The sequence below is a fragment of the Camarhynchus parvulus genome, chromosome 12 (assembly GCF_901933205.1).
Source record: "Camarhynchus parvulus chromosome 12, STF_HiC, whole genome shotgun sequence".
NCBI classification, from domain to species: domain Eukaryota; kingdom Metazoa; phylum Chordata; class Aves; order Passeriformes; family Thraupidae; genus Camarhynchus; species Camarhynchus parvulus.
This window is the reverse complement of record NC_044582.1, coordinates 9,165,373-9,178,289: the sequence shown is the minus strand read 5'-3', so window position 1 is coordinate 9,178,289 and position 12,917 is coordinate 9,165,373. Positions and strand designations below refer to the sequence as shown.

The following is a 12,917-nucleotide window of genomic DNA, read 5'->3' as shown; positions in this document are numbered from 1 at the left end:
GGAATAAAGTAAATTTTAAAAAATCTTTCTGTCCTAATGAATTTGTGGGCATCTAATAATGTCAGAGAGACGCTCTGTGCATTTTCAGGACAAGCTGGGTTGAGATGTTCCACATCTCTTTTTTGGGGACAGACAGAGGATGACTGAATGCTGATTGCTTGAATGTCTTTTTAATAACATGAGGTTGTGAATGCTGCTCAGAATACAGATTTTAATGCTCCAAATATTGTAGACTAGCTCTCACATAAAATTGAAAAAATGAAGAAAAAGCTTGACCATTAAGTCGGCTGGATGTTATCTTACAGAAATTTAATTACTTACTGCTTCCTTGTCACTCCTAATGCCTTTCACCCAGCAAATTAAACCACTGCAGATTTCTGGAATTGACAATTGAATTTGAAAGCCCGCTGAGATAGTTTTGAAAATAGAAGTTAAAACTATGTTGAAAAATTATAAAAATAAGCTCATCTTGGCTGTTGGTGAACCAACAGACCTGCTGATATGTACCGCAAACTAAACCAAATTCTGTTTTAAAGAAAGGCCAACGATTTAGGTCTTATTCCCTCACTCTACAAGCTTCAAACTTGAGCAAGGAAGAAAGAAAACATACAGAGCAAGACATTTATCACAGGTCAGACAGACATCTCAAAAAGATCAGCAATCTTTCTTGCACGCCAAATCTATAGTACTTTGTACATTTTCTCCTCACCTGTCTGTACACAACACCAGAGCAAATGATAACTACCCTGTTACTGCTGGATGTTTGGCTTTAGCCCAGTTGTCAATATTTTGTCTCCCTTTTTTCTCTGTTCTTTCTTTTCAATGATTGCCACTGAGACAATTTACTTGCAGCAGAAGTAAACTAATTCAGCAGAGAACAACTAATTCATTGCTTAGTAGGTTTTATTTAAAATCTCTCTTCAAACATCAAGCATTCTTCAACCACCAGCTGCTCAAGAAATAACTTACTTTCTCTGGAAACTTTCATCTAGACACTCCAGCCCCAGTTTGTATCACTTGACTGGATGACTACACACAGTTTTAGACAAGGAAAAACAAGTATGGATAAATTCTAAGTCTGATTCTGTAAATCACTGGTCATTGTGTCTAATTATTGTCTTGATCATGTTTTGCCTGTTCTCTGCTCCTCATTGCATCCTTTTTTCTGTTTTTTGACACTAAATTCTCTAGGTCTAGCAAGTTGCCTTTGCCACCACTCAGTATGGAAGGATTCAGAGGCTTCCATCATCAAGTGAGTGCCTGCCAAACAGAAACAAAGATAGTTCCTGGCTGCAGAGCCTGTGTCTGACACAGAAGGAGGGACTCTCATGCCAGTGGAAGTTTGGTGTTACTCAAACTTCGTGCCTCATGAAGTTTGGTGTTACTCAAGGCTCCCTTCAGACACAAACATGCTGCATCTGCCTGAGAGGAACGAGCACATTCCCAAGCAGAAAAAGACCAAGACCAAGACCTATCCCCTCTCTTGGTGATGGAGATATCCCATAGGAGCAAGCTTGGAGGCAGGTAAATCTGACTGCAGTGCTGTGGCCACCAGGACAGCTTCCACACCAGCTGTTCCCTTCCTGGTTCCAAGGCCACACCTTGTACCACTGTGTGGGCAGTGAGTCTGGTCAGCTTGGGGATGCCTTCCTGCCACCACCACCCAGTGACTCCCCCAAGCCTGGCTGCTTTAGGAGATGTTTGTGGTTGGGACAAGCCCAAGGTTGGTATTTGGGATTGCTGCACCAGTATTTTTCTTTCAGTTAACATAAGTGAAGCTGTATTGGTCTGCAAGAGGAAACCCTAGAGGAGATATAATCCTAATGATGTCTAAAAACCTTACTTACCCTGATGTTTGCTGATTTCCTTCTTTCCTGTTATGGACAATAAGTCATACTGACACAGCGCCAGAATGTCTGTGCTGTGGAGGACAGGACAGGGATGGCTGGGTGTAGTTAAGGATGTAACTGGGGTGGGATGAGGTAAAGGACCTGCCTAAGCATGTCTTTAGGGATCTCATAGCAAGATGCAACACTATCTCCTTGGATACCTGGAATAATCAGCCATTTGGTATCAGGGCTGTGTCACATCTCTTGCATGAGGGACAATAGGAGGGCTCAAACTCTGGTGGCTTCCATTCAAGTGGGAACACATTAGGACAATGACACGGCTGAACCTAGGGAAGGCAGCTCAGCCAAATCTGTCTGCAGGGACAGCTCTTAGAACAATGCCATTTCCCTAGAAGAACAAAGAGGTCAGATGTTCACCCTGACTTTAAAAAGGACAAAGGCACAGCAGTCTGAAGGGAACTTGCAAGGCCAACTCCTCTGCTATAGACATCTAGAAAAAATAGCCTCTTCCAGCCAGAACAGCTGTACAGCCAGTTCTTGTAGATGTATTCACAGTGATCTAAAAGAGCTGCTGTGTGTTCCCAAGGGATGTTCCAAGAGTGCTAGAGAAACTGAAGGAAGGAACTGTGTGCAGCTCTTTTGTTATTTTCACTAAACCTGTATATTCCTTGTAGCAGTGAATTAAAGTGCTCTTGCATCTGGAACCCTGTTATGATCACTGAGTTGTGTGCTTCAGCTGTTGTGTCACTACCAACAAATAGCTGGTTCAGAGCATTCCCAGTTTGATGAGCTGAAGAAGAGAGGTCAGTGGAGGGTCTGCCCAGGTTAAAGATCTCTAAATGCTGAGTTACCAACTTGGGCATCCATTGGAGTCATGGCACAAAGCCAGTACTGATCATCACGCTTGTATTCCAATTAAAAACAAATGAACTGTTTGTTTTACAGATGCCAAGTTTGCTTATCCTTCCGTCTCTGCCAGAATAACGAGCAGAAACATTATCTTTACAACACTATCTTTAGACCATTTTTCTTCTTTTCTCCTATTTCTACCTCTGCCTCTTATATTCACCATGCTGGACAGCAATGTTTCCAATTCATCAGGTGGCACACAGAACCAACACGGATTTTGCTTTCTTTTGCTGCTCTCAGGATCAGGATGAAATATTGCTGCTTTGAGACTCACAGCAGGGAACTCCAAAAGTCACCTTGTTCTCAGACACTGATGTCACAAAGTTGTACACCTGTGCTCTGAAGCAGATCCCAACAGGACAATGAGCAAAAGGGACAGTTTAGTTACAATTGTTATTCCATTTGCTATTCATCTTTTCCCTTGGTTTCTGGAGAATACAAGGCAGATTTGCTCATGGTGGACATTTCTGTGGTGACTGAAAAAAAATTATGATACTGAAGAAGCCTGCTGGAAGTATCTGCAGTGAGAACCAAAGCAGCTCCCCTGTCTGTCAGAGTCTCTCTCACACAAAGCTGTTTGCTAATTTGCCCATCCTCTGGAACCACACAAGGAATCATAAAAGGATGCCCCCATTCACAGTGAACAAGACAGTCACATGGAGCAGAGATAACAGAGGCATTAAAGGAGCACATACACAGCTGATGAGAAGAAGGGATGCTTTAGAAACTCGGGCAGTAGCAATACAGCAAGCAAAGCCTGGAATGTTGATTTGACAATGATCATTGTCATTTCCCTTTGCAGTGTGTGCAGTGGGATCAGAAAAACAGAGGGGGCTGAATTCGTCCTACAGCGAACTGTGCTGACATAAGTCACTTTGCATCCTACAGATTGGCTTTAATTTTGAGTTGACCTCATTAGTACAAACAAAGCGTTCTTCAAGAATGATGCTAAATGAGAAACTGCTTGAAATATTTCTAGAGACTAACACAATGCACTATAATTAAAGACATTATAATCAGTGACTTGATTTCTTTTGCTCTGACTTCACTTTGCCTTATTTATTTATTTATTTATTCATTCACTTTGGAAAGGTCTGAAAGTCAAATTCAATTTTGTCATTTGCTCATGCTGGGAGCTGCACTATTCTTCTGGAAATGGCATGGAAGTGCTGGTAATGAGATGCCAAAACCATCAGGCAATATTTACAATTGAAGGGTCAGTTCAAATACAAAAGCAATTTGTATTTCTGCACCACAGGCACATCTGCAAAATCTTTGGAGAACAGAGAAATCTGTTTTCTCCTTATTGGCTTGGCCTTGAATTACTAACAAGTCAGAAAGAATGGCAGGCGTTCTTCAAAGACTAAAAGAAATGTAAAAAGTAAATAGAGAAGTGGGTGCCTTTTGTTTGTTTAATTTTGTATTTTTAAACACATCTCAGGTGTAGAACTGAAAGAACTCTTAGAAAGGCACTGTTTACCCAGACAATTGCAGCTCTGTTTACTTAAACTGTGCTCACCATGTCTGAAGTTGAGCCAATCCATTGCAGTGTAAGTTAACAATGGCCCAGGAATGCCTCTGTGACCCGCAGGCAGAGAACCACAGGGGATCCAGGCAACCCCCTAAGTCCACCTAGAGACCACTGAGAGATACTCAAGCACCATGCTAACTAGCCAGGTGATGGTTTCTCTTTGGTGACTGAGGAAGCTCACATTCATACATGTCTGGAAATCACATTTTCAAGTGCATCCTTTAGCTTCAAGGGTCTCAAGTGTCCAGCTTAAAGTGACTGATCTGCCAGGAGAGACTTGGGCATCATTCCGTCTGAAGTCAGTGGCACAGCTATGAGCACCTTTGAAAAAATTACTCTGAGTCAATAAATCTCACAGGATTTACTTGAGGTCAAGAAGAGGGGCTAAAAGTGCCCCACAAAAAAACTATTTGTGTTTATCTAGGTAGTGACAAGAATGGAGGAAGCATCTAGAAAAGGCTGCAGGGATATAGACCACAGAGGAAGAAGGTCACCTCTGAAGTTCCCCAGGCTCTTTAGGGGCCTCAAAGGAAATGTCTTTACTTCTCCTCCCAGCTTTCCTTCCCCTTCCTCACCAGCATCTATTCTTAGCAGCTTTGTCTGAGAGCTGGGAATAGAACTTGGTTTCTTAATTCCTCACCTCCTGTTACCTCATATTTTGTCTCAGAGTGCTCAGGGTGGTGACAGAGTTTAAGCCTTGCATGGAGCTGTTGCTTATGTTTACACAATGACTGCTTTCCCATTAAGTAGAGTTTCTTTGGCTACTGGGACACGCTATAGGCATGAGATCAGTCCTGTTTGGTTCTAATGACTTAATTCCTTCAAACAACATTACAAAGTCCTGAAAGTGCCATGCCTTGCCCAGATCCTAAGCATTGCATTCAGCAGTGAGCACTTGGTGCCAAAGAGTTGCCCATTTTCATGGTCCACAAGTTCTGCTGCTGGCACAAAACATGAAAACGACACCAGAACACAATGCTTTTTCTTCCCTACTTTAAGATGGAGCTGGCTCAACAAGTTGGGCAGCCTGCAGGGCTGCTGGCCAGGCAAGCTGCACCTGCACTGCTGCCAGCAGGCAGCAGGAGAAGACGACACCCAGGCCCCAGCTCTGCTGTTGGGAGTGACTTCCCACTCCAAAAACAAGTGGAGAACACTGTCTTTCTTCTTCCTTAGTCCCATTACTCCTTACTCCATCTACCCCATATAATCATTATGACATCTGAGTGCCTTTGTGTGTCAGCTTCCTGCGAAGTAATCACCTAAATCCCTCTCTGAAACAAAGCAGACCCTGCTGAGGAACTCACAACAGGTGCCTTTCACTGGCAGGACAACCTTGGCCTCAGTGGCACTTATAACAAAGCTTCCATATGTGCACCAGTATGGGCTGATCAGTCAGATCAACACCACACAGGATCAGAGCCTGAGTATTTGTGAGCATGAAGCAGTAATGCCTCTCAAAATTTCTCCATCTTCCTGAAAAAATAGCTTTTTGGTGGTTGTTTTTTGGTTTTTGGTTTTTGTTTTTTTTTAATATGCTATAACACATTAATCTGCTACAGACTTTCATCCACATTTATGAGTCTGTTCAACAAGATAAAAAAGAAGCACCAGCTCCAAGGGGTGGTGTCTGTCAGTCACCCCCACTTTCAGAGACTTCCTGGCCATTGTCTGCTCTTCAAGCCCAGGCTAGGGCTACTTTTTAATATTTCCTTTGCTAGACATCCTGGGTTTTCCCCCTCCCTGGGGGAGGGATCAAGGGTGATAAGTTCTATTCTAATAGAAGACAAGTCAGTGATAATCTTTGGGCATCTGCAGTGAAGAGGCATTTCCACAGCTCTAGCTGGGATTAGGCACATAATGGATCAATGAAAGATCTCACCATTTGACGGTTATAGCATCATTCATTAGCGTTAAGATTTGAACCTGAATCAACAATTGAGTCAGAAGATTGAAAGAATTGCTTTCAGTATTTGAAATAAATTGTAACAGGCCTGTAAAAGTCCCCTGAGGTGTCTCTCTTTCTCTCCCTATACATATATATAGAGAGATCGGTTCTGCTGAATGCTTAAAATTAGATGAAAGTTGCTGAGCTTCTACACAGAAGAAGAAAAAGCAGAGCTTCTTATGTAAAGTGAAAGGGGGCAAAGTAATGTATTTTTGGTTTGCCTATCAAAGCACTTCAAGAGCGATCTTGATCACAGGATCCAGGCACTGACTTGTTATTCAGTCACTTACCATGTCTCATATATAACAATTCACGAAGAGCTAATAATAAACAATGCCCCCTCCTTATACACAAACATGCAAACACACACACAGGAGCTCCTTGTAAATGAGCAGCACTGATCCCATCCACTTTTCTTTTCACAAAACTAGGACAAGTTCACTCTTAATTAACTGCTTGGTGCACAGACCACTAAAAAAAATTAACTACCCAGAGGACTTAGACACCAAGTTTTCACTGTCAGCTCCTTATCGTTTCTGGAACAAAGATCCATCCACCCACCACTAATTTGGTAAGAAATTAAATGTGATAAAAAAGCAGTTCCACAACTAGGTGACAAATGTTATGGGTAGTTAATGATTAATTACCATTATAATACAAAACAGCCTGGTTTCACTGTAGAACCTTGATTTCATAGCATTATTTTTCCATAAAGGCAATTTTCAGTTGGTGCAAAGACTATGTAATGCGTCAGTGCCAAAAACCTTCCTCCTTGTTTCTGAAAGGCAGTGAGTAGAAACAACTATAAACTGCTCTGTAGACCAGGAGATCTTGACCCAGACCCCCGTCCTACAGCCCAGCCTGGGCCATGGAGCTGTGGTGGGGTGGCTGCACTGTCCTCCTCTCCGGGGCCAGTACATTTTGGTGCTTGCCCACCCTCTGTATTACCTGAGTGCTAACCCAGCCCTATGTTATTCCCACTGTCCCTTAGTTTCGTAGGCATAAACCCCAAGGCCAGCTAACTTGGACCTGTATCCCTCTCTCAGAGCAGTTACCAGGCTGGTTTGGGCAGAGGATGGTGTCTAACCTGTTGGGTCATCAGGATAAAGTTTAACTCCCTACTACAGATTGAACAACTTGTTCCTGTGACTGTTTTCTAGCTATATAAAATCAACACAGCTCTTCCTGTTGGCTTGCAGAAAAAGTAAACAATTAAGCAATATCCAGATTTTTATGAAGTAGATACCTACATAACTAGTGGCAGCACAAATACATGCCAAGCCAGCAGATACTGGAAGAAGAAAGATCATAACTACGGGAGCTACATCAGATCATAATTAGCACAGAAAGCTATTAAAGAGATTATTTAAATTATGACAAAATATTAGAAAAAATTCTCTATCTGATTCTATGTCTGCGTTTATTACACAGGTCAGTTTTGAAATTGCAACTGCCAGTGAGAGAGCTCCTTGAATCATTTACTAAGTATAAATAATTTAAAACCAGTCAAAAAGCAATGCGGTCAAACCTTCTGCCTGTTGCCCTGCTATTACTATTGAAACTGAACTCAGATGCTGATGTTAAGTTTGTTGACACCGAGAAAATCAGCAAGATTGAACATTCCAAAGCCTGTATCCGTGCCCTCCCTAACTGCCTGTGCTATTAGTTTGGGGATAGCTGTTTACTGCTGATAGGCATCAGCCACCTGCCAGAGCCACTTGGTAGAATATTGAACTGCCAACCAAGCCAGCTGTGCACGGAATGACAGCAGCTCCACGTTTTATACCTGCAAGGCTGACTCGAGCAAGTTAAGGTTTGGAGAATGCAATTTTTACAGTAGGGACTTTCTCAGTTGAGAGAAAACTCTCTTAGGGGCTCTACAAAGCTCCATGTACGTGGCCCTGTAATGCCAGTCAAGCTATAAATAATAATTGCATTAACAGAGTCAGATCTAGTGATAGTAGAAAGGACATTTGCTTCAAAGTGCTCACCTGGGAGATGCTTCTGGCTTCCAATACCTGCAGAAGAGGTACTGCCCATCAGCATTGATGATATGGGGCAGATCCTTGTATGGGATGTTTTGAGGACTCCGCTTTGGCGAACTTTCCTCTGGCATTCTGGAAGAATGACCTGCAAGGTGTTAGAAGAAACAAGACATACTTTAAAACAGGTGGAAACAAGATAAAAGGTGATGGGCTTGGCAGCCACAGACACTCAAGAAAGTCAATCAGTAAGGCAAGTACTACTGATGGGAAGGCTGCTCCCAAAACAACAGCCAAAGAGCCCCCAAAATCACTGCTTTAAAACAGAAAGGTAGCAAATGTTTTTGTTCAGAAAAGGCTCACATTTAGAGGTAGAGCATTAAGCGGGGGAGGGAACAAGAAGAAGGGAAGAGCAATCCATCATCAGTACTTCATTTACAGCTTTCTATTCCACACTTCTCCCATCTGAGTTTATTTTGCATCATTTTGTGAAGCGGATCCTAAAGAGAATATTTTTACTGCAATCAAGAGCAAATTATGCAGCAATCGCTACAGATATGAAAAGACAGCTGCATAAAAGATTTATCTCTGGCGGAACATCTCCAAAGAACAGTGGTGGGTACACAGCAGAGGTATCTGCCACCGTGTCATCATTAAGATCTTCTCTGACATCTCAGACAGGAAGGTGGCGGCGGCGGGGAGCGAAACATTTCCAAGAGAATTTGCCACAAACCTGTTTTCATCCTGTGCAAGGGTTTGCATTCTAGTGAGGAGCCGGCATCGCAAGTCAAAGGCAAGCAGATGAGGCTTTTTGCATCTCGCTGCGGAGCCGCGTTCGCAGCCCGGCAGCCCCGCGGGTCCCTCCCGGCGCTGCGAGCGCGGGGGTCGCCCCGGCTCCTCTCCCCGGCTCGCTCGCTCTTTGAGGAAAGTCGCTTGGGTAATTCACCACTTCTCGTTCATCACTTTTTTTTTTTTTCTTCTCACACAAATTGCGTGTGCGGGCTGAAGTGGCGGTGGTGGGAGGGGAGGCTGGGAAGGGTTGGGGAGAGGGAGGGCTGGCGGGTGGGAAAGCTGCAGTCCACTTTCCAGAAGCTGCTGCACGTACATCAAAGGCACCTTGAACACATGCAGCTGGAGCAGCTCACAAAGTTCCTGCCGCGGCAGGTTGTTTGCAACTTTACTTCCTTCCTGCCACTTACAGTTCGGAGGCCGCGGCGCCGGGGGGAGGCGAGGGAGGGGGAGACCTTTCCTCAGAGCGATCCCCGCTGCGAAGCCATCTCTCGTGTAAGCGCAACTTCCCCAGCCCCGCGCTGCCAGGCGGCGAGCGGGAGGGAGGGGAGGAGGAGGAGGAGGAGGAGGAGAGGGAGGAGGGAGGATCCAAGCACCGACGCGATGCCAGGTCGCCAGCCCCGCGCACGCATCCTCCAGCCGCGTCCGCCCGCGGAGCCGAAGCGCGGTGGCTCCACCGCACGGTGCGCACGGGCTGCTCCCGGAGAGAGGGAGAGCGGCGGAAGGGCGGTGGGCGGGTGGCTGGGTGGATGGATGGATGGAGGATGCATGGACGCGTGGATGGATGAAAGGATGGATGGAGGGGCGGGCGGTGCTGCCGCACCCTCGGCTGGGCTGGGCCGGGCTGGGCGGGCAGCGGGGGAGCCCCGCGGTGCCCCCGGGCGGAGGCACGGCCGCCCCTTGCCCGGTGCCCTCCCGCGGGGGCTCCGCTCCGGCTCCGCCGCCGCCCCGCTGGGCAGGTGCGCCCGCAGCGCTCCCGCAGCCCCGGGATCCGGGCACAGGAGGGGCCGCAGCGCTCCCGCAGCCCCGGCATCCGGGCACAGGAGCGGCCGCTCAGCTGCTGCAGCCCGGGGACAGCGGGAGACAGCCCGCGCGCCCCGGGGGCCGCGGCTCCGGCACAGAAGCGGCCGAGCAGGACAGCCGCGGCACGGCAGGGCGCCAGCTGTGCGGTGGGGACAGCGGAGACAGCCGGGGGGGGGGCGGCTTGCGCAAATTCAACAGGACACCGTGGAGCCGTGCTGCCTCCTGGGCATCCCGGTCCGAACAGCTCCTTGGCATCCCAGCACCAAACTTCGCTGTTTGCGTTTAAAGTGCACCTCTTCAGGCTTTGAAGCCATTCCGGGGAGATGGCTCAGATACCAGTTCAGAGAAGTGCCCAAGCTTTGCAGCCTCATTCAGGGTAAAGGCCATATATAAACACAGCATATGATTTATAATCACATAAATCATTATGTCACTATAGACTATATGCAATACATGTGCTGCTACTCTGTAATGTGAGATCTATTCGGTGGTATGTGATACTTGCTTATAAAAACTGTCACAGCAAGGTTCCCTGAAGCCAAAATAGCTCCCCAGCTTTAAGGGGAGCTATCCCAATAGAGAATTTTGTCATTTAATACTGCTAAGTGGTTAGCATTGATTGAGCACAGATTCATGCCTTTTACATTTCATCAGCTCCTTTCATTTTTACATGCCTGCATATGCTTAGAGATCTCAAGCCTTTCTAAGAAGAGGCAGCTATTAACCTTATTTTTGAAGCAAAGCAATGTGCTCATCAAGTGTAAATCTGTGAACAAAGGTTGAAGAAAGAAAAGAAATACATGCTAACACTAATAACGGTAAATGCAAAACCTCAGAGATGGGCCATATAAAAAACAAAAAGGAAATCAAAACCATATTTTATTTTACTCATCTTTCAGTGTCATTTATATTAAATGCCTAGGGGGAGTGTTAGTTATAAATGGCAAAAGCAAAATTACATGTTCCTGTAACTGCTGTTGTTTGGGGAAAAAATGAACAAAACCAACATTTATGATTGTTTATAATGAGTGAGATTTAGGTCAGATGGCTCTTAAGCAGAGCCCTGGGAGCTGTACCTGGAGCTGTACCATTTGCTAGGCCAGTTACTATCTAAGTATGAATGGGTGGAATTAAAGAGCTATCACAAGCCAGCTCCAGAGTTGGAAGAAGCAAGAACATATATAATTATTTAAATGATACCGATCAGATAATAACTGGATTAAGAAGAAAAGAAAGAAGGAAAGAAGCCTCTTCCCCCACTCAGGGTTTATCTGCCAGGAACACTTTACTGCTTCCCTACAGCCATCCATGAAATCTGATGCCAGGAACAGGCTCCTGTCCTGCTGTGGTGCTGGGAATATCAGAGTTCCCAGGGCCACAGAAGGGTAGAGGGAGTTGAGGAGAAAATCTCTTTTTAAACTTCTGGATAAAAATAGCATCTCAAGGAAAACAACCTTTGTTGGGACACAAGGGCGAGACCCTGACTTTGAGAGCCTGCCCTGGTCAGCCCAGATATATGATTCCCTTGGTACCCTGTTAACCTCAGCGTAGCTAAAATTGGAGACAGCATAACTGTGGTGCAGCCTGCCCTCTCTGCAGGTCCAGGTCCTCACCACAGCACTGGAATGAAGAATCAACCAGCAGCTCCTTCCCTTCTCACCAGCTTCCCTAAGACCCCAGGAATTTGAGGACATTTCTTCCCATGGGTGATAAACCCTTCCCTATCTCAAAGTTAGCAACATGAAAATGAGTGAGGAGCAACTGCTGATTAGTTGTCTTATCATTTTGCAGAGTTTAAGCTGTGAATGAAAAGCCACTGGAGAAAACTGGATTGTGTCTGGGGAATTCATGTACCTGATACCCAGACTATGCACCAGGCTTCAGCAGAGCAATTGCTGCACACTGCCTCCCTGTGAGAAATCAAAGGGCTGCCTGAGCATGCAGTATTTATGAGATTGTAACATCCTCTCCTGTCTTGGTAGAGTGAAATACATTTCAGAAATAGAGCTTAGGCTAAATCAACTTCTAATAAAAAATAAATTCACAATTGGTGAATCTTTCCACTAACTCAGCAATTACTCAATCCTTGTAGGGTAGGATGTTTGGTTTATTAAGGGCCAAGCCCTGCTTAATTAAATGTCTCCATTGACCCCCAAGGTATGCACAGGAATAGAGAGAAAAGGGTACACTTTCAGATGAAGCAAATTTTAGGGAAAGAATCAATTGCTGGAATGACAGAGTAAATACATGTAATGAAACTTGATATCCCAGCAAGTGGAAGAAAAAAAAAAGAGGAAGAGAAGAGGAGAGAGAGGAGAGGAGAGGAGAAGAGAAGAGAAGAGAAGAGAAGAGAAGAGAAGAGAAGAGAAGAGAAGAGAAGAGAAGAGAAGAGAAGAGAAGAGAAGAGAAGAGAAGAGAAGAGAAGAGAAAAGAAGAGAAGAGAAGAGAAGAGAAGAGAAGAGAAGAGAAGAGAAGAGAAGAGAAGAGAAGAGAAGAGAAGAGAAGAGAAGAGAAGAGAAGAGAAGAGAAGAGAAGAGAAGAGAAGAGAAGAGAAGAGAAGAGAAGAGAAGAGAAGAGAAGAGAAGAGAAGAGAAGAGAAGAGAAGAGAAGAGAAGAGAAGAGAAGAGAAGGATGATGGGAGAGAGCACAGCAGGCTGAGAGCACAGTAGCTGTGATAGTAGGGTAAGGGAACAAGGAACAAGGACTTTCTTTGCAGTTAAGCTTTTGTTCCCAAAAAGAATTTTTAATGGATCCTATCCTGTTGGCATGCAAAAGTAAATAGACTGTATGAGACCCTTCTGCTCTTGTTGACAGCACCATGTTCCTAAATTTTAAAGCAGTGGTTTTGTTTGAGGAGTAGATTTGATAGGCTGTGTGTGCTAAACCAT

General features: G+C 45.0%; 1 protein-coding gene across 2 annotated transcripts in view; it reads right to left on the bottom strand.

Moving 5' to 3' along the window:
- The window catches only part of MGLL (monoglyceride lipase), a 58,803-nt gene extending 49,071 nt beyond the window's left edge, over positions 1-9,732 (bottom strand). The window contains exons 1-2 of one of the 2 annotated variants that reach the window (XM_030956928.1): positions 9,417-9,732; positions 8,227-8,365 (exon numbers count right to left, since the gene is read on the bottom strand). In XM_030956928.1, coding sequence (XP_030812788.1) covers positions 8,227-8,351 — 125 coding nt within the window. In that variant the 5' untranslated portion in view covers positions 8,352-8,365; positions 9,417-9,732. Of the gene's footprint in view, positions 1-8,226; positions 8,366-8,950 lie in introns of both variants that reach the window. The other variant, XM_030956927.1, reaches the window with a different exon arrangement.
- Between the last annotated feature and the right edge of the window lie 3,185 nt (positions 9,733-12,917).